The sequence below is a fragment of the Helianthus annuus genome, chromosome 4, assembly GCF_002127325.2.
Source record: "Helianthus annuus cultivar XRQ/B chromosome 4, HanXRQr2.0-SUNRISE, whole genome shotgun sequence".
Lineage (NCBI taxonomy): Eukaryota > Viridiplantae > Streptophyta > Magnoliopsida > Asterales > Asteraceae > Helianthus > Helianthus annuus.
Genome location: NC_035436.2, coordinates 197,292,970 through 197,313,696, shown reverse-complemented (window position 1 = coordinate 197,313,696; position 20,727 = coordinate 197,292,970). Strand labels below are relative to the sequence as shown.

At 34.5% G+C, this 20,727-nt stretch overlaps 1 protein-coding gene across 1 annotated transcript; it reads left to right on the top strand.

Annotated features, from left to right (window-relative positions):
• Positions 1-2,241: 2,241 nt before the first annotated feature.
• Positions 2,242-5,410, top strand: LOC110937817. Its single transcript, XM_022180273.2, has 4 exons — positions 2,242-2,747; positions 3,859-4,017; positions 4,107-4,215; positions 5,026-5,410. Exons 1-4 carry the CDS (start codon positions 2,424-2,426, stop codon positions 5,235-5,237), a joined length of 804 nt encoding a protein of 267 aa, XP_022035965.1. The 5' UTR covers positions 2,242-2,423; the 3' UTR covers positions 5,238-5,410.
• The last annotated feature ends 15,317 nt before the right edge of the window (positions 5,411-20,727 follow it).

Genomic DNA, 20,727 nt, shown 5'->3' with positions numbered 1-20,727 from the left:
CCCAATAATGCCTCATTACTGACAGGGTTGCCACATGGCGCAAAACGTCCTAAGATAGGGCATTATTCACCCCAACGACTACGCATGATCTAATACTAAATTCCATTTAATTACTTTTTAGAAGCAATATTAAAGCTAGAAAAATTGTTTTTAATATCATCTATATTTTTATGGGAAAAAGAAACAATACTGAATCTAATTAATTCCTTTTATCCTAAAGAAACCATTCTGAATTTTGTGTGATAACTAGTTGATGCCCCGTCCGTCTTGCGGGGCGATGATTGAATAATTCTCAATTAATTAAAAAACACTACTATAATTTTGTTAGGAAAAAAACTACAACGATGATAAGACCATAATTTTCGACTCAGGGCAAAACTGTAATTTTTCAGTACTAATGAGCGAGTGTTAGACAGCTCCTTGACACGAAAAAAATTAAATTGAGTCAACCAATTAAAACAAAAAACGTTTATAGCTTTGCTAAAAAAAACTAAAACGATGGAAAAACGTAATTTTGAACAGAGGGCGAAATCATAATTTTTATTCAGGGATAAAATCGTAAGTTAAAAGGGAAGAGAGTTTAATTGGAGTTGCTCATGTGAGGAATACATATTCTTTAACTCTTAAAGAAGCCATTGTATCTTTGGGAGTGCCAGACAGCTGCCGGCTTGACTGCAATTTTAAACTTGGGGTATAATTGTAATTTAACCAGAAAAAACAAAAACGATGAAGAAAATGTAAATTTAAGTTGAGGGCAAATTCGTATCTTGGTTGTGAGAAAAAAAAAAACTAATGGCAAAACTGTAAATTTAACCGGGGCAAAATCGTATATTTTAACCGAGGGCAAAATTGAAATTTTTAGCTGGGAGCAAAAGTGAACGTTTATTTTTAAGTCGGGGTAAAAACATAATTTTTAACTGATGGCAAAACCGTAATTTGAAGGGAAAAAACTAATGGCAAAAGTGTAAATTTAAACGGGGCAAAATCGGAATTTTGAATTGAGGGTAAAATTGCAATTTTTAGCTGGGAACAAAAGCGTAAATTTATTTTTAAGTGGAGGTAAAAACATAATTTTAAATTAATAACAAAATCTTAATTTTATAGCGAAATAAAATCGTAAATTTATTGAAACAATAAGGAAGTGTCAGATAGCTGCCTGACACTATTTCATTTACCGCTCATTTGAGTCAATAGATGACAAGCACTATTGCCTCTCATACGGTCTGTATGTGCTAGAAAATGAAAATGAAACCTTTTTTTACGTTTAATATTATGTGGCCCCCACCTCAAACCAAAATGCGCCGCAAGTATGGAAAAACACTCCTTCAAATGCAAATATATAACGGTGATTTTTTACATCTTCATGCCATGTAACCCAAATGCATCGTGCGTTGGGTTTGGTCTGAATATAGTTTTTTTTTTTTTTCAACGGCAAGCACTGACGTGTCAATCACTGTGACATCAGGCAGTGTGGCTAAGGTCGACTACTCGATCGTCGCCAGCTCTTTGACTCTCTCCAAATGCATGGAAATCCGACCTCCACCCGCCCGAAGGCACGGCAATGGAATAATCGGTAAAACCTCACCTCCCATCCAATTCGAACCGGCACCACCCGTATTCGCTATTCAAACCTGATTCACAAAGAACACAGATTTTTTCCTCAACCACTCTACCACTACCTCATTGACTTGATCTAAATATAGTTAATTGCATAAATCGTCTCTCTTTTTTATAAGTCAAAATTGTGATCATTTTAATTTAAATTATATAGGGATCATCGATGTAAATAATTCTATATTCTAAATTGGATGAAGCAAATGTTATTATTATTATTTTTTTAACATATAACATATGATTGATCTTTAATATTCTAAATTAATATGAAAAAAAGAAAAATAAAGTGTATTAAATTTTTTTGAACAACATTTTTAGATTTTTTATAGAATAAAAACTTTAAAACCTACATGTACGTTTGAACAACAATTTTTAGATTTTTTTTATAGAATAAAAACATCAAAACCTACATGTACATTTGCGTTTTGGTTGTGAAATACATCTTCACCACCAGAGTGTCCCATCGAAGAATAAAATAAAATATATTTATATATACATTTTAGTAAAATAAGTTGACTTAGAAAGGGAGAGTGATGAATACTCTATAGACCAATTAACCCTTGGTGGCCATGGAAAAAAAACCTCAAATTTTTAAATTCCATCAATCGAAACACCCACAAATACACATAACAAAATAAGTGCATGCAGCCCCACTTACCCAACAAGATCCAAGAAGACAAAATAAGAGCCAGTGCTTCTTACCCAGACGTTGACGAGGTCTTTCAATGGAAACTACAAGGAACCTACGTGAACAGTACCTTTTATCCACTTATAAGAACCAACACGCACACAGACGGCGGTGATCAATCATGGGTTCCCTCCAAATGACTCATCAACACGTTGTGGTGATGCGCCATGGTGATCGCCTCGACAACTTTGACCCGCTATGGACCCAGAAGGCTGCTAGACCATGGGATCCCCCCTTGGTGTTCCAAGGAAAGGTTCGGGCATTTGGTATTGGTAGAAAATTCAACAACTGCCTTGGTTTTCCGATCCATCGTGTCTTTGTATCCCCGTTTCTTCGGTGTCTTCAGACCGCGTCTGAAGTCATCCACGCGCTTTGCGCGGTTGATGATTGTGTGACTAGCATGAGTTCTGCAGACGGTGTCTTGATTGATCCTTCTAAGCTCAAGGTCACATGCTTGATTCTGTTAGCGGAGTTTATTCTATTATAGTTATTATTATTTGATTGGGGAATTGGCCTGTAATAATCCCACCTAGACCTTATTGGCCATTAATAATCCCACCTCAGAATATTCCCCCCACCAGTCCCACCTTTCACCTATTTTTCCTACAATGGTCCCCCGTTAAAAAAACTTAACGGAGTTAAGCTTTTTTCCAAATTACAAACAAATTTTTAGGGCTTTTGATCAGAATGATGATACGAGTCCGTTGATGTAAAACTTACTTCGAAATGGTGCTCCAAGTGACTTGATTTTGGTTAATTGGAAATTTAAACACCCGAATTGAAGCGCCATTTTCATTGTTTGGAGCACTGTTTCGAGGCAAGTTTTACATCAATAGACTCGTATTGTCATTCTAATCAAAAACCCTAAAAAATCTGTTTGTAATTTGGAAAAAAGCTTAACTCCGTTAAGTTTTTTTAACTGAGGACCATTGTAGGAAAAATAGGTGAAAGGTGGGACTGGTGGGGGGAATATTCTGAGGTGGGATTATTAATGGCCAATAAGGTCTAGGTCAGATTATTAAAGGCCAATTTCCCTATTTGATTTATCATTTATTTTTTATTTTTTATGAGTTATTATTCTATCTCTAGTTTAAATATTATGATAGTTATTAATGTTATATGACTTTTAGTCATTCAATACACATTTAGATATTATTCACCAATACACTCAGCTTTTTAATTCTTTTAGATTAAATGATGGGTTAAGTCATTCTATAATTGTTCCTAAAATAAAACTATACCTCACCAAAAAACTAATTCTCAAAAACGTATAAAAAAAACTAACCTCCCCCCCCCCCCCCCCCACCCCCCAAAAAAAAAAAAAAAAAAAAAAAAAAAAAAAAAAAACTGAACACCCATCCTCACCCCACCACTACCAAAAATCCTAAACCCCACTCTTGGCAAAAAAAAAAAAAATTTATATATATATTTTGAGGGGGGGTTAGGTTTTTTGGTGGTGGTGGGTGTTTAGGGTTTTTTTTTTTTTTTTTTTTTTTTTTGTGTAGTAACCTTTGTATTTGATCATAAACCTTAAATGATACGTTGATATATTTCAGGTGTCTGTTGACTATGGACTATGTGAAATGATGAACACGCGCGCGATACGGGCGGAGAACGCCCCTAAAGATGGAGACTTTGCTTTTAGTATTTCAGAATGTGAAGCGGTTTTACCACAAGGAACAATCGATTCAACTTTCGAACGAGTTTATGAACAGGTTAATTACAAGTTATAAGACAACAATTTAATCACTTTCAATCAAGAAAGTACCTAGATAAAAATTAATTTTATGATTAAATTTATCAGTTGCCAAAGTGGGGAGAGTCAAGTGAGGGCGCTAGAGACAGATACAAGAACATTATCAAGATCCTTGCTGATACATACCCTACCGAAAACTTGTTGCTTGTTACACATGGTAAAACCTTCTTTTCTTATTTTCTAACGCGTAGCGAAAGAATTAAACGAGAAAACAGAACCGTCCTCGAGAACTCTTAAAAAAAATTTAGACCCCGGGCGGCAAAAAAATGGGCCCAAAATTGTGGTTAAGGGGAATTGAATTTAGAAAATAAAACAAAAGTGGTGGAGCTGACCTCTATATTACAAAATGGTTTTTAACCACTCCACCACAAACACTTTTTGAATAATAAGTGGATGCATATACTAAATATATAATTTTATATAAATATAAAAGCTTATAAAATCCTTTCGGGCCCATTGAAAATTTAGGCATCGAGCGACGTCCCGGGTTAGCCGGCCCAAGAGCCGGCCTTGCGAGAAAAATCAAATACATTATTGAATGATTCAACGGCTTTATCAAAACCATTTTATATGGTTGGTCGAGCCAAGTTCGGAAAACTGAAATTAACTGTATAATTACGAAATTTAACTATATAGATAAATCATAAATGTGTGAATTAATTAAATTAAATATACATGTGTTTTTTCATAAGTTGATATATAAAACTTAAAAAATAAGGGAAAATGGTGGAGCTCCAAATGATAAGACGGCCCGTGTAGACGTTTCCTTCCATTACTTATGGGTCACGTAGCTCTATCCATAGCCCCCAAATGATAAGACGGCCCATGTAGACGTTTCCTTCCATTACTTATGGGTCACGTAGCTCTATACATAGCCCAAGTTATACCCTTTTAAGTTGGCATTTTTAGCCCATTTGCTATTGTCCAACCAGTCCAAGTGCTTCAATTTGTAATTTACTTGATGCAGGTGAAGGTGTAGAGGTTTCGGTCACTGAACACTCACGAGATCACTTGCATGTGCGGCGAGTAAATTATTGTGCATATTCGATACTACAGAGAACACTCAATGAAAATGAATCAGTTGCAGTTGGAGAATTCGTGTGGTTAAATAAAGGTGATACCGGTATTATTATTAGCCCCAGTTCCCCAGCAGCTGATGAGATAGTCAAGGAAACCTGAACTGCCAGTGTGTTAACCGAGTCAGTTAACCTTTCGGGTCATGTTTCAATATAAATATGCGTTTGCTGGTTTTTAGCCGGGTTTAATTTAGTAAAAATTCTTATGTGGTGATTCTGATTTATGACATGTATTTTGAGTCAATCCTATATATAATAAAACTTTTGGTTATTAAAGGGTGAATCTTATCCCTTCTTTGTTTGAATTCAATAGATTCTTATAAGTGTAAGGTAGTGTTCGTTTCATAGAATGAAATGGAATCTTGAGGGAATTGGAATGTTGACTTTATTCCTTATTTTGTTGGTTTCAATCAGAAAATGAATTGGAATTGAATAACAACATAAGAAAGGGAATCTACATTCTGATTCTATCCAAATTTCATTCCATTTTACATAACAAACACACCTAAATTACAAATCAAATTTCGATTTCCGCGCGAATTCCCATTTCAATTCCATTAGAATCCATGAAACGAACACTACCTAAGTGTGACAAAAATGGAGAGTCAGGTAGCGTAACGGTCAAAACAGGTTTTGACCAAATTACGTTCGGGTCAAAAAGGAAAGAACCGGAGATAATTGATACATCCATCGGTTTTTTTGAACATGTTAGTGCTTCTACTTTACACCATATATTCTAAAACACTCCATATGTCCATATCAAACCTGATAACCCCCTCTTTAAAAGACACGTGTCTCTACCAACTAGGCTATCCACATTGGCCAACTTATTTTTATTACATGTGAATCTCATTGGAAAACATCAAAACCGGATTGATACATTTTGGTAGGCATTGAGCCAAGTCCAATTAATACCGATTTTCTTTCCTTTACTTCAATCAAACAACCTCACATACACATGCGAGAATTTAGGCTTAAATCACTAGCTCATAGTTTTGAGTCTTGTTGGGAGCGTATCATTATACAATGTGAAATCACTAATTATACCAAAAATGAAAATGACACGGAATTTTGTAAGAATTGCTGAATTAACCCGGATTGGCCAGGTTGGTTGACCGGTCAAATTGAGTTTGAGTCTAAGTAGGCCGTTTAGAAAAGTATTATATATATATATATATATATATATATATATATATATATATATATAGGGGAAGGTTCAAATGAAAACCACTACTTATTGTGAAAAATCGAAAACTAATTTAAAAAAGCCAAAAAAACATACAAATTTTTTTTTTTTTTGCAATCAAAAGTTCGCAGGTTTTTTAATATAAAAAAAATTCAAAAAAATTTTTTTTTTTTTTGTGTAGTGCACATGTGTAATACTGCACATATGTATGTGTACTACACATGTGTATTAGTACACATGTGCACTACACAAATTTTTTTTTTTTTTTTTGAAAAAAAGTTTTTTTTTATATATAAAAACTAGCGATTTTTATAAAAAAAAATTGAAAAAAAAAGAAAATTTTTTGTGTGTTTTTTAGGCTTTTTTTAGTTAGTTTTCGAGTTTTCACAATAAAAGTGGTTTTCATTTGAACCATCCCTATATAGGGATGGTTCAAATGAAAACCACTTTTATTGTGAAAACTCGAAAACTAACTAAAAAAAGCCAAAAAAACACACAAGAATTTTTTTTTTAATTTTTTTTTTTGCAATAAAAATTTCGCAGGTTTTTTAATATAAAAAAATTTCAAAAATTTTTTTTTTTTTGTGTATTGCACATGTGTAATACTGCACATATGTATGTGTACTACACATGTGTATTATTACACATGTGCACTACACAAAATTTTTTTTTTTTTTTGAAAATTTTTTTTTATATATAAAAACAAGCGATTTTTATAAAAAAAATTGAAAAAAAAAAATTTTGTGTGTGTTTTTAGGCTTTTTTTAGTTAGTTTTCGAGTTTTCACAATAAAAGTGGTTTTCATTTGAACCATCCGCTATATATATATATATATATATATATATATCCCTATATATATAAAAAACCCTAGAAAACCCAATCTCCCAACATTTTTTTTTTTTGAAAAAAAATAACACATGTAATATACATGTTTTTAAGAGTTTTAGGCAAAAAAAATCAAAAAAGCGCCGAAGGGATGATTTAAAAAAAATATTTCAGCAATTTCTGTCTTTTGTGCCTAACACATGTTAGGCAACCGGACATTGCAGAAATTTGTTTATTTTTTTAAAAGAAATCCCTTCGGCGCTTTTTTGTTTTTGTTTTTTTTTTTTTTTGCCCAAAACACTTTAAAACATGTATATTACATGTGTTATATTTTTCAAAAAAAAAATGTCGGGAGGTTGGGTAAAAATGGGGGGAGATTTGAGTTTCCAGAGTTTTCTAAAAACTTAGGGTCAGGATTTAGAGGAAACGGTGGAAAGTGTGAGAACGGTGAGAACACTTATGGATCGTCCGATCCAAACAATCTATGAACTAGATTTGCGCGGTAGCGTTTTCGTAAATAACACGAATTCTATTAAGTGGACACGCTTCATTAAGGGTAAAAGAGTCTTTACATTTCTATACCAAAACGCCAAACTAATGAATAAAACGCCATTACGGGCCAAAACACATCCCTATATAAACAAAACATCTCAGACATAAAAACACACCCCCGAACCTGAAACGCCATATTTTCTACTATATACCATTTATCTTACAAACGCCAAAATCCCCAAAACATCAAACACACCTACTCAAAAACGCCATAATTTACTATATACCAATCATCTTAGAAAACGCCAAATCACTTAAACATCAAAGATTCCAAAAAATAAACGTTTCTTTTAGATACAATATTTCCTCAGTAAAACGCCAAAAATGGCAAATATCGTTTCTTGTATATTCAATATTGTTCTACGCGAAGTTTCGGAGAATGCATTCTTCCCTGGGGTGTTGTGACTCAAATAACATTTTGCTGCATGAGATGGACAAATCGTAAACAAAAAGATATTGGTGTCAGACTTATGTCATTTTTTGTGTTTTGTTATTGATGAAAATTTGTTGGTGCATACGTCTGTCGACTTCGTCTTGTATCGAGTATTACTTTGTTCATGGCACGAAGATCGAGAAAACAAGACAAAAAGTTAATTCCGCTTGAAAGAGCTAATTACGCTTGAAGAGGCTAACGAGTAATTCCGCACGGAATTCTAATGTAATTCCGATTGTGTGTAATTTCGCTTGGGTCGTAATTCCGTTTGTGCATGTTTGGTGCGGAATTAAGATGTCTATAAATAGGTGTAGGTCCGTGTCATTTAAAACAGAATTAGCGAGGTGTTTTCCGACGGCGAAGCTCTGTCGAAGTGTCTCCGTGCTGTAATTTGTTATCAGATCAATAAACTAGACAGTTACAAGTGAATATCTTGCTGAATCACTCAATATGTCTGTTTCCGCCTTTCATATTGAATAGAACGCCTCTGAACGACTCGTTTCGGGTCCGTACACGATCCTACAAGTGGTATCAGAGCTCAGGAGGAGGAGTTCTGCAGATTTCAGCTTGATTTCACCTTGTTTTCTAACTTCTACACCTTCTTTTCTAAATTGAACAAGTTTTAACGGTCCAAATGATCTGAATTTCACATATCATAAGCGAAATTGTGTTTTAACAAATCCTTGAGAAAATTGGAGCTTAATTCGACTTAATTCTGATAAAATTGATAATTTCGCTTGAACATCAGATCAGTTATGCTGACATCATCATAATTCCGCGTGGAATTACACTTTAATTCCGAACCGAATTACCTCATTTGGCTAATCTCGTTTGAAAGCGCAGCTAATTCCGCACGGAATTAGTATTCCGCTTGAAAATTTTTAAACGAAATTATAATTCCGTTTAAAAGTATAATTTCGCTTGAAACTTGTTCCTAATTTCACACGAAATTAAATCTCGTTTGTCCAGTGCAATTTCGTTTGAAGAGTCTAATTTCGCTTGAATCTTTAATTTTGTTTGAAGATTGTGTGCAGGTTAATTTCGTTTGAAAGGGTAATCTCGCTTGAAGGATATTTTAGCTAGAAGTGATTTCGTTTGAAGCATTAATTTCGTTTAGAAGTGTTTGTCTTGATAACCGTGTTACCGAATCATGGAAGAAGAGTTCTACAACGCGTTTGCTACATCTCCGACTAGTCCAGCTTCCATTGCTCAAAACATGAACATGGAAAACGAAACCGGAACTTTACAAAAACCCCCGAAACTCATGGGAATTGAAGAATATTATGGGTAGAAAGATCGTTTCGAAAATTGGGTACAAGCAAATCATTTGAGATCTTGGGAATGCATTGAAAAGAAATATGTTAAACCACGCACTGATTTGCAAGTTATCAAAACGATTTCCGAACTGAATGACAAAGAGAGAGATATGTACAAAGCTGAAAAGATAATGATTACTCTACTTCAGCAAGCGATAAAAGAAGATATCTTTATACTGCTTCAGCATGATGGTACATCAACATCGATTAGGGATGCACTTAAGGTCAAGTTTGAAGGTAGTGAAAAAATGATTAGGAGCAAGAAAGCATTACTTAAAAAAGAATTTGATTTATTTTCAAGCTTGTCGGGAGAATCGTCAAAGAAGTTGATTGAAAGATATTGTCACTTAGTGCGATCTATGTCATTGCTAGGAATTGAAAAACCTCAAGATGAATGGGTCGACAAATTAGCTGATGCTTTACCTCAGAAAGAGTAGGGTACATTTTTGATGATCTTGAAGAATACAGGAGAATATGATGGCTTAACAATTTCTCAATTCATCGAAAAGATTGAAGGTCAAGATCTTGAACAACAAAAAATTGCGAGAATGAATAATCCGAGTAGTCAACAAGATGTAAAAATGTATTACAAGGGCAGTGTTCAAGAGGTTGAAATGAGTCCGAAAATCCAAACTGCTTTTAGTGCTGGGAACTCATCTGGAAATATTGATCAAAGTTCAAACAGTAGCAGTGGAGTTTCTTCATATCCACGTGTTAATCCAAAGGGTTCAACTTCAAGTTTTCATTCTCAAAGTTCAAAAAGTGGAAATGGTTGTGTAATTCAGTGTAACATTGCATTGAATCTCCCAAATGGTCAAAGTTTTTCTGAAAAAGTTGCTAAAGATCACATGGCGTTACTTGCTACCGTGCTGGAATCTTATGAAGGATTAGTAGCTGAAAGGATCGGAAATCCTATGCTGACGAAAGAGGATTACGATCAGATAGACGCTGAAGAAATGGAACTCATGGACATCAAATGCTGTCTAGCTAGTGTCTTGAGGAGAGCTGAAAAATTCAAAATGATTACATGAAGAAATGATTTTTTGGATGCACATGTTTCTACTTTGGGTTTTGATAAATCTAAAGTTACTTGTTTTCAATGCAGGGAGAAAGGTCATTTCAAGAGAGAATGCAAAAATCAGGAAGCTAGTGGAGCAAAGAATCAGTTCGGAAAAGATGATTACTATCGGAAAGCTATATATCAACAAGTTGCTCATCAATCGCATCAACAAAAGGAACCACAAACTGCTCATGCAAGAATGATCGAAGATGCAAATAAGAAAGCTTATTATGGTATCATTGATCAAGATGATGAAAAAGTGGCAGAAGGCTTCAGCTGGGATAAACACAGTCCACCTGATTCAAAAGTTGTAGCTATGATTGCAAAAATAGTTCAAAAGCCTGATTTGATGATGGAATGGATGAAAATATTTGATAATAATGATTCGAGACAAGAAGAAGAGACTGTTTCATCCGATGAAAGTTCAGAAAGAACAACAGTTTTTGATCAAACACCATCTGATTCTGGTTTTTCAGATGATAGTTCAGAAAAGACAATAAGTTTTGATCAAACTCCAACTGATGATAGTAGTGATGATGAAGAAGAAATGCATATTAATGTTGCAAAAACTCAACTTTCTCCTGAAAGTTTTCAATTTTATTTTGCAAATTGCTTGGAGAAGTTGAAGAAGAAACGAGCAGCAAAAGAGTTGAAAAAGATGAAAGTTGAAAAAATTGCTGAGACAATGAAGAATAATAAAAGTGAAGATGTTCAAGATGCTGAGAAGATAGTTAAAGCTGAAAAAGTTGTTGAAGTTGAAAAGATTGTTGAAAAGATTGTGGAAGTCATCAAGCCTTGCTTAAAGTGTTTAGAATCTTGTAAGCAGTGTGCAGAAAAAGATGAGAAACTGAGTGAGCAAGAAAAGATGAAAGAGAAGTTACTGTTTGATCTCAACTATGTGAAAGAATCTTACGATGTGTTGAACAGAACTGTAACTGGTCTACAAAAGACAAATTCTGAAAGAGAAGATGCGCTGACAATGTTGAATGCTATGTTGATGTCGAAGCAGAAAGCCATTAATTTCTATATTGAAGAAAGTGCAAAGTGGAAGCAAGAGTTGGAAACAGAAAAGATAGAGAATGAGAGAATCAGACGATTATTACAGAGTTATTCTAGTTCTGATTATCTTATTGACCGAATTTATTCAACGGTTGCACGTCTTGAAGTTTTTCAAGATGAGAAGCCAAAGAAGAAGGATACTGGTAAGAAACAGAGTGTGAGTTATAACAAGTGTCCGCCTCCGATTTGGGAAGGATATTCTCCTAGAAAACCGAACGAGGAGCAAGTCAATAAGGCTGTCAATATAAAGTTAAAATCTAAAACTACTGATGAGTTACCAGAAAACATTGACGTCATGTTTACATCTTCTGAAACTGATCATGAGTCTGAGTTAATAAAAAAGGTGGTCGATCAGGTGTTGGATACAGATGAGGAGTCGGAGTCAAAGTCTGAGTCGGAAAGTCCGGAATCATCATCAGTTGATAGTCCAAAATCGTCGGTTAAACGGGTTTACAATAAAGAATTCCTATTATCAAAATCTAATTTGAGTGATGAACTATTCAAAGTTGCTTATACTTTGAATGATTCAGACAAATTATATTTTGATGAGGAATTTCCAATAAGAAGTGTTCAAATTGAAAAGATCAAAAAGGTTTTCAAACTAACAGAAATCAATATTTCTGAAATAAAAGATGTAAATCTTACTGCAAAACCTAAAAAGTACACTTCAAGAGTTCAACAACGATTAAATAAGAAAAAAGGTTACGATTCTGGTTCTGGTTTTCAAAAGAAACCAAACCATAACGGTAATTTAAAAAGAAAGGTTTAGGTTTTATCCCTACAGAAAACCATAAAAATGAGAAAACTTATAAACCAAAAACAAAATTTGTTGTAGGAACCAGTTCGGAAGTAGAAGCAAAAAGCTCATTTTGGAAGCAATCAAACAGAGAATTCCTGGCCAAGAAGCAAGAGAATGTGAAGAATGGAGCTAATCAAAGAAAGGAGACAAGAACCTGTTACAAATGCAATGAAGTTGGTCACATTGCATGGAACTATTCTCAAGCAAAAAAACAAAAAACAAAACAGGAAGTCTCTAAAAAACTCAAAGAAAAAGTTGTTGAGAAAAATGAACCACCAACCGCGAAATTCAAAATTTTTGAAAATTCAACATATGAAGTTGGTGAGTGCTCAAAGACAAATTTTTAAAGAGCTAAGCATGACAACCAAATGTGGGTTGTTAAGAAGTTTCATGAAGATGTTAAGAAGTTTGATGAGAAATCTGGCAATGAATTTGATTCCACAAAGTCAAAGGAGCCACAGGTTGAGATTAAAAAGAAAAACTCAGTGCCTCCAGTGGATGATGTTAATTTTCCACCATTGATGGCTGAGAATTTCAAATCAAAAGTTGGGAAGGTTGAGATCTCGAATCAATTCTATTCAGAGAAGAAAGTATTTGATGTTGAGAAAGTATTTAATGGAAATGTTAAAAAGATTTTTGGGAAAATGGTCGAGGGAAAGGCCAAAGGGGTAAAGAACTTTTATGAAACAAAGAAGACAACTTTTTACCCAAGTGAAGTTGAGGAGGAAACATCCAAGTTCAGTCAGGCTTGGATGGCAGTTTTTCACAAGTAAAATCCTGACTTGCCGGAACTCCCAGGTTGGTAAGTGAGGAGTAGGTATCGGCATCTTTCTTGAAAAATTCATTTATGAGAAATTTCGATCTTCAAAGATTAATCAGGGACATTAAATTGTACTTGATTTATCTTTCCTACAAGTGGTTGATAGGAATATTTACAAGTGGTTAAAGAAGAACAATATGATGAACTCCTAACCTTCAAGTGGTTTATAAAATCAAAATGAGAAAATAGTTTTTTGCCGGGGGGAGTTCTGATTGTTTATGCCAAGTGGATGGAGATTTGAAGCTTGATACATCAGTTTGTCACATTTTTGTACAGTTTATTTTCAAATTTTCTCAGAAAATCAAAATTGAGATATATTTTGATTTTAGGGGAGTAAGAAATTTTCAAAAAATCCAAAAATATTAGAAAATTTGAAAAATCCAAAAACATTATAAAATTCAAAAAGACAAAAACATTGAAAAATTAAAAATGAGTTTTTGTTGTGAAAAGAGGAAATGATAGTACATCAGTGGACTATCACAACACACTAAAGATTTGGAAAGTCAAAAAGTGATAAATGGTCTTACTGCGGTCTTACTGCGGATATGTCAGTAGATTTTTACTCATTCAGTGGATTGTTTTCGAGATATAAATATAAATTCGAATGCTTACTTATCTCGTGGGGAACATCTCTCGGATATATAGGTAACCCCCGAAATCTTGGTTGAAAGATTTTCTGTTTCTGACATACTAGGTCTTTGTGCGTGGTGATATCTGGGGTATTATACCAGGACTTCTGATTTTGCGGGAGCAACAGCCTAATCCTCGTATAATGCTTTGCAAAAGCTTTAATCTTAAAGCCAGCCCCCTGCTAAAAAATTGAAAAATATCGAAAGATATGTATCAATGGCAGTTGAAGAAAAGATCCCCAAACGAGACACACCTTAAGTCGAACTGTCATCTCTTTGCTGAACGGAAGTTCTGACCTGAGCTCTCATGGTTTCGCATTTACCCATTTACAGATATCACTAGTGTACATTCACATGTAAGATTGAATATACAAATCAAGATCCGGGAGTATATTCTGAGGTGGGACACTCGAATAAGTCAAGTAATTAAAACATTAATCTCGTATCTTGAAACAATTGAACTTTGTGTAAAAATTTAAGTGGATCAGTATACTGACAATCTATGTGAATCATTTAGATCTTAAAATGTCTAAAGCTTAACGGTGTTAGTGTTTTGTCTCATAAGCTGATATGATCCTCTTACCAAACTCACAAAAAGATTGATTGTAAATATTTCTTTACAACATTTCATTTAAACTCAAAAAAAATCCCAAAAAGATTTTAAGTGTGTTTTAGCATAAACTTTTGAAAAATCCAAAAAGATTTTGGACAACTGATGTTGAAAAGTTGAATTTCAAAATTCCAAGTGCTAAACATGATGATTTTTTTGTGAGGGGGAGTCTGTGTTCTTAAACAATAATATTTTGAATGATTGTTTTCAAGTGGTTCATCAGAAATTATCTTTGATAAATTTTTCTGGATAAATTTGAAGGGAAGTTTAGATATATAAATTTGTAAAATGTTAAATTTGTGAAATTTATTGTGAGAAAGAGGATGTGCAGGATAATCTGGATTCTGAGTTTGAGTATAAAGCCAGGTCACGATCCTGATCTTGTGAAAGCTTCTAGCATATCGAAAGGGGGAGTCTGAAGATACCTGAGTAGAATGTGAGCCAGATTACGATCCTGAAACTGATGAACTTAAGGAATCAAGAGATCTGATCAAGAGAATTAGAGAGAAGAAAGAGCCAAGTTCAGATCCTGATAAAAGAAAGAAAGAAGATGAGATTCGTTCGAGGGGGGTGTGTTGGTGCTGAAAGAGAAAGAATTGAAGAAGTTTTACCGTGTCAAAAACTTCAAAGAGAGCAGTCAGATTGATTAAGACTGAACACGTTGAAAACTCGACACTTAAGACTCATCAACATCCGAGGGGGAGTCTGTTGGTGCAAACGTCTGTTGACTTCGTCTTGTATCAAGTCTTGCTTTGTTCATGGCACGAAGATCGAGAAAACAAGACAAAAAGTTAATTCCGCTTGAAAGAGCTAATTACGCTTGAAGAGGCTAACGAGTAATTCCGCACGGAATTATAATGTAATTCCGTTTGTGTGTAATTTCGTTTGGGTCGTAATTCCGTTTGTGCATGTTTGGTGCGGAATTAAGATGTCTATAAATAGGTGTAGGTCCATGTCATTTAAAACGGAATTAGTGAGGTGTTTTTCGACGGCGAAGCTCTGTCGAAGTGTCTCTGTGCTGTAATTTGTTATCAGATCAATAAACTAGACAGTTATAAGTGAATATCTCGCTGAATCACTCAATATGTCTGTTTCCGCCTTTCATATTGAATAGAACGCCTCTGAACGACTCGTTTTGGGTCCATACACGATCCTACAATATTATAATGGCATGAAGGGACGAATGACACTGATGAGTGGTTTGAAGATACATATTCAAACAAAAAACTCATGTCATTTTGTCTTTCCAAAAGGCCACAAAACACAAGCATGACAAAGCCAAACTACCAGTGAACATGTTTCAAAGAAGAAAGAGACTGATGGCAGTGAAGATTTGGAAGATGAATTGTTTCAATTTTTATTTTTTTTAATTTTCTTTTTCTAGTTGTTTATTATGTATTTTTCAACTTAGAATAAAAAAATACATTATATTAATAAAACGCCAAAAAGTCATAATGATTGTGAAACGCCATAATGCAGTAAACGCCAAAAACTCCCAACTATAATAAAAGTAATTTGGAGAAGTATTATAAAAAGCTAAAAATGGAAAAAAAAACATCAAAAATTACTTAAAATAATTAAAAAACGCCAACCTTGGAAAATGAAACGTCTATGACCCTAAAAACTCATAAAAAGCTGAACAAAAACAGTAAAAATACACACAGTAACTGAAAAGACGACTACTTTATTAATATCATTTATTACAAATAAAATCCCACCTAAACTACGCGCCAAAAACATCCTATAAGAGAGAAGTCTCTGCACAATCAACTGATCACAAACCAAAAACAACGCCATGTTTCCTAGAAACCATTCACTTTAAAACCCCAAAAAAATAGTTAAAAAGCCACAGATGCGGAACCTCGTTTCTTCTATATTGAGTATTGTTCTGAATGAAGTTTCACTGAATGGATTCTTTTCTAAAGTGTGGGTATCTCTATAAGCTTTTACTGAATGAGATGGACAAATATTTATGAAAAAGAGACTGATGACATTGATATGTCATCATGTCACTTTGTTCTTGATGGATATATTGATTGCATGAAGAGATCAATACATTCGAGCAGGCGTTGATCTTCAACATGTCACCAAACAAGTATATATCAAACCACAATAAAGGATGCCGCAAAAATAAGCATCTTCTAAAGACGGGCGTTATGTAGGAAAATAAGGATCTACATAAGGTATTCAAAAACAGGTTCAAAACGCCAAAAAGGTTAAAGTAGAAGAGGTTGATGACAGTGAAGATTTGGATGAGAAATTAGATTATAATTTTTAATTTTTTTCCATTTTTTATTGTTTGTTAACTAATTCTCTGTTGTTTTTTTATCTAATTCTCTACTAATAAAAAAATTGAGTATAAAACGCCAAAAACTACAAACACCAAAAGGCATGATATTGTGAGAACGGATGCTAGCAAAGCATGATGTTGCTATATAAAACGCCAAAAAACGCCAAACAAAGTGTTACTAGAAAAAGAAACGCTAATTGACAGATGAAATTGAACGAAACAATAATTGCAAAACAGTAAAATGAAGAGATGGTAACATTATTGCCAAACATTTATTATATTAAAAGTCACTATATGGAAAATTGAATTTATTTATCTTTTTAAAACGCCATAATTGCCTGTCACATTATAGGCATGTATCCTACATGGCACAACACTTGATAGAAAAAAAAACATCAAGAAAATTACTGATGTTTTTTACATTATAGGCCTTCATCCTGATCTAAAAACAATAAAAACGCCAAACTTACATAAAACGCCAAAATATTTACTATGATCCTGATCTAAAAACAATAAAAACGTCGCTTATTTATTAGTCGCCAAAAATGGAAAGGTGGTGTAACACGCGTTTAAAAAAAGAAATATGAAAGGACAAAAAAGCCCCTCCGCCCTTCTCTAAGTCGTGTGACACGTGTTGGGCCAGGATGCGTTCTCACCGTTCTCACACTTTTGAGCGTTTTCTCCTGATCCCGTTCTCACACTCTAGAGTGAACACTAGGTTGAGAGTGAACTGTGTGAACTAATCAGGGCCATTGGATTACATCATCTAGAGATTTTTAAACAATGGCAAGATTGTAATTATAATGTTGTAACTCCCCTTCTAAATAAATAACATATGGATATTTGTGTCTTTTGTAAATTGCATTTATTAAACAATATAATCAAAATCCCTAAAATCTCGTTAGTTTCCGTATATACAAGATACATAGTTGTTAGTTTATACACATGTGTACAGTCTCGCTAGTATCAGTTTATACAATATACACAACTGTTAGTTTATACACATGTGTACAGTCTCGCTAAGTATCAGTTTATACAAGATACACAGTTGTTAGTTTATACACATGTGTACAGTCTTTTATACATCTATGTATTATATTCAGAAATGGTTACATATGTGTATATTAACAACATATAGTATATTAGGCATGCACACGAGTAGATTTATATAAAAATTATGAAATTAATGAAAATGAAATATATCCCATGTATGCAAAAATAAATAACTTCATCACATATTAAAAAAAATTAATGCCCAAAAATAATTAAAATTTCAATCTCAGAGAAATTTTTTAATGTTTATTGAAAATTATAAAAAGTTAAAAACAATGTATTATGATATCTATATATACGGATAATAAAAGAAAAAAATATTCAAGTTAAAATTAAAACAAAATCTATGGATAAAGAAATAATGGAGAAATAATAAAAAATGAGAGAGAGAGAGAGAGAGAAAGAGAGTTAAGAGATGAGAAAATTATAGGATTTTAATTAAACATACTTGGGTAATGTCAAACTTACCCTTTTAATCTAAAAAATGATCAAGGACCAAGATTAGTTCACTCAGTTCACTATCAAGAAGTTGTTCACTCTTGATCCTAATCCTATATATATATATAGGGGTCTTTAAAATAGAAACCACCCCCAGTTGCGAGAACAGTGAGAACCACTCTCCACCAATCAGATTTTACCATATGTGCACTAGTATTTTATACCTCAAAGGGTATTTTCGTCATTTACTTAAAAGCTGTCAATCCATCTCATCTCCTTGTCTTTTTAGTCTGATTCACAGACATTAAATCACCATCCCCCAAAAAGATGAATTCCCCCATCTCTTTCTCTCTCTCTCTCTCTCAATCTACGTTCACCGCCATTGTGACAACACGCAATTCGAACCTATTTTGTGTAACGATACATGCTTATGTGATTTATGATAATTATTAATTGTTATGTTGAATGTGTTATGTGTTATGATTATGTGATTATGTTACTTGACCCGAAACCGCACAACATGGCCCAACCGCACAACACACACTCGAACGCACAAGGCCATTGGGCCGTAGTGCTTGCACTCGGATCAAAGGGGCAGCCCAAGTGATGGATTCGGCCCATCCTACCTTAGCCGATTAACACATGAGAGTGTTGTAACCCTTTCACACTTTTGCCATAACATTCTCACACACAAAACCCTAGCTCCTCTTCCAACTCTCTAGAACTCGACGGCACAAGGCAATCGAAGACCTTTCTTGTTCGAATCAAACCCTATCCTTTCCATTAATCGGTTAGTATTTCATATGATTATGTATTTTGTCAAATGAAGTGATATCATGTTGTTGATATGTGGCCGATCTTGTATGTGTGGATCTGAATGATTTAGTTAATATGAATGGTATGCTAGATAGTGTCATGAATACTATGAATTATGTGATTAAGAGAATAGTCTTATAATTAATGATGTTCTTATGAATCGGTTGTGGTAATGATATCTAAGGAACCGAATGGTTGCATATAATCAGCTTGTATATGTTTGAAACATGCTCTTGTTAATCGGATATCATGCTATAGATTCGAATTCTAGTATTGATCGTTTGGGAAGTGTTATGGTTAATCTGATTGAATGTTAATAGGTTGTATTCATGAATGGTTCGATTAGGGTTCTTGAGAAACAATTGAAATATGCTCGTTTAATCGATGGCATGCTAGATGGATTGGTTGAAAACGTGTTAATTGATGGGAGGTAAAATAGGAAACTGATTAGTGATTGTAACCGATAAGCATGAAACCCGGAACTTGAAACTAGTCGCACAAGCCTCTTGATCGTACAAGAGGTCCTGGTTGCACAAGAACACGCGTACAAGAGATCGCACAAGACATCTTGGTCAGTCGCACAAGATGTCTTCTGTCGCACAAAGCATCCACAGTCGCACAAGGTTACTGGACCGCATAAGTGTTGCGTTTGCTAACTGTTGGGCCGGGTGTGTAGTTGGGCTGGGTTAGTCGGATCGCACAACCCAAGTTGGATCGCACAAGATCCTTGTGTGTTATCTGATTGGGCCGAGAATGTTATTGGATTTGCTTGTGTTATTTGTTATTTGGGCCGAAGTATAGAGATCGCACAACATGCTGTGGATCGCACAAGGTTGTGCAGATCGCACAACATGTTGGGCCGGTTACCAGTGGGCTTATCTATTTGCACATTGTTTGATTGTTAAAGTGTTGCCATGATCCATTCGTATTTGTAACGTGTTAACTCTGAGTAATCATACGTGCTTTGCTTGAACCAAGCCTGACTTGTACGGTAACCCTGTTAGGACGTGACTGACCACTTTAATTCAAGTAACTTTGGTATAATCTGTCGAGCAAACCAAGGTGAGTTCATTGCATTTCTCTAGCATGCGTCCCGGTGGTTTGGGACAACTGGTAAACATTTGGAAGGGAAACTCTGGGTAAACAATTACTTGGGTATTGGTTATTGTACATGGGACCGATCATTACCGATGCTTGGTTAGGAGCATTGGGGTTGTTAAGAGGCACACTCCTCGGATACACATGGGCACATTCCCTAGGGTATCTAGCATGAGCAACATCGTAACGCAACATTGAATCGCATTAACATACATCTGGTAACAAAACACGTTAACAACACCTTGAACTCACCAGCGTAGTCTGACACACTTGTTTGCATGCTTGTAGGTCGTTAACCTTGGAACATGGACTTGCTATCTGGGAGTGCTGGAGTGGTCATGGATCAAAGCTATTGGATTATTTATAATTGATACCTTGGTTTTGAGTTTATTTTGAAACGATTGCTAAACGACTTATCATATGCTTCCGCTACATAACTTTTGTGAATTAACATTGTGTTTGACATTTAATCTTGGTCATTAATGACATGTTTTTATTTAAGTATTTACTATTGGTTCAATGTGATTGGTGGCTCAGACTCTGATGTGTAGCACGCCTCGCGGGGTTTCCGCAGGAGGTAATTTGGGGGTGTTACAGTTTGGTATCAGA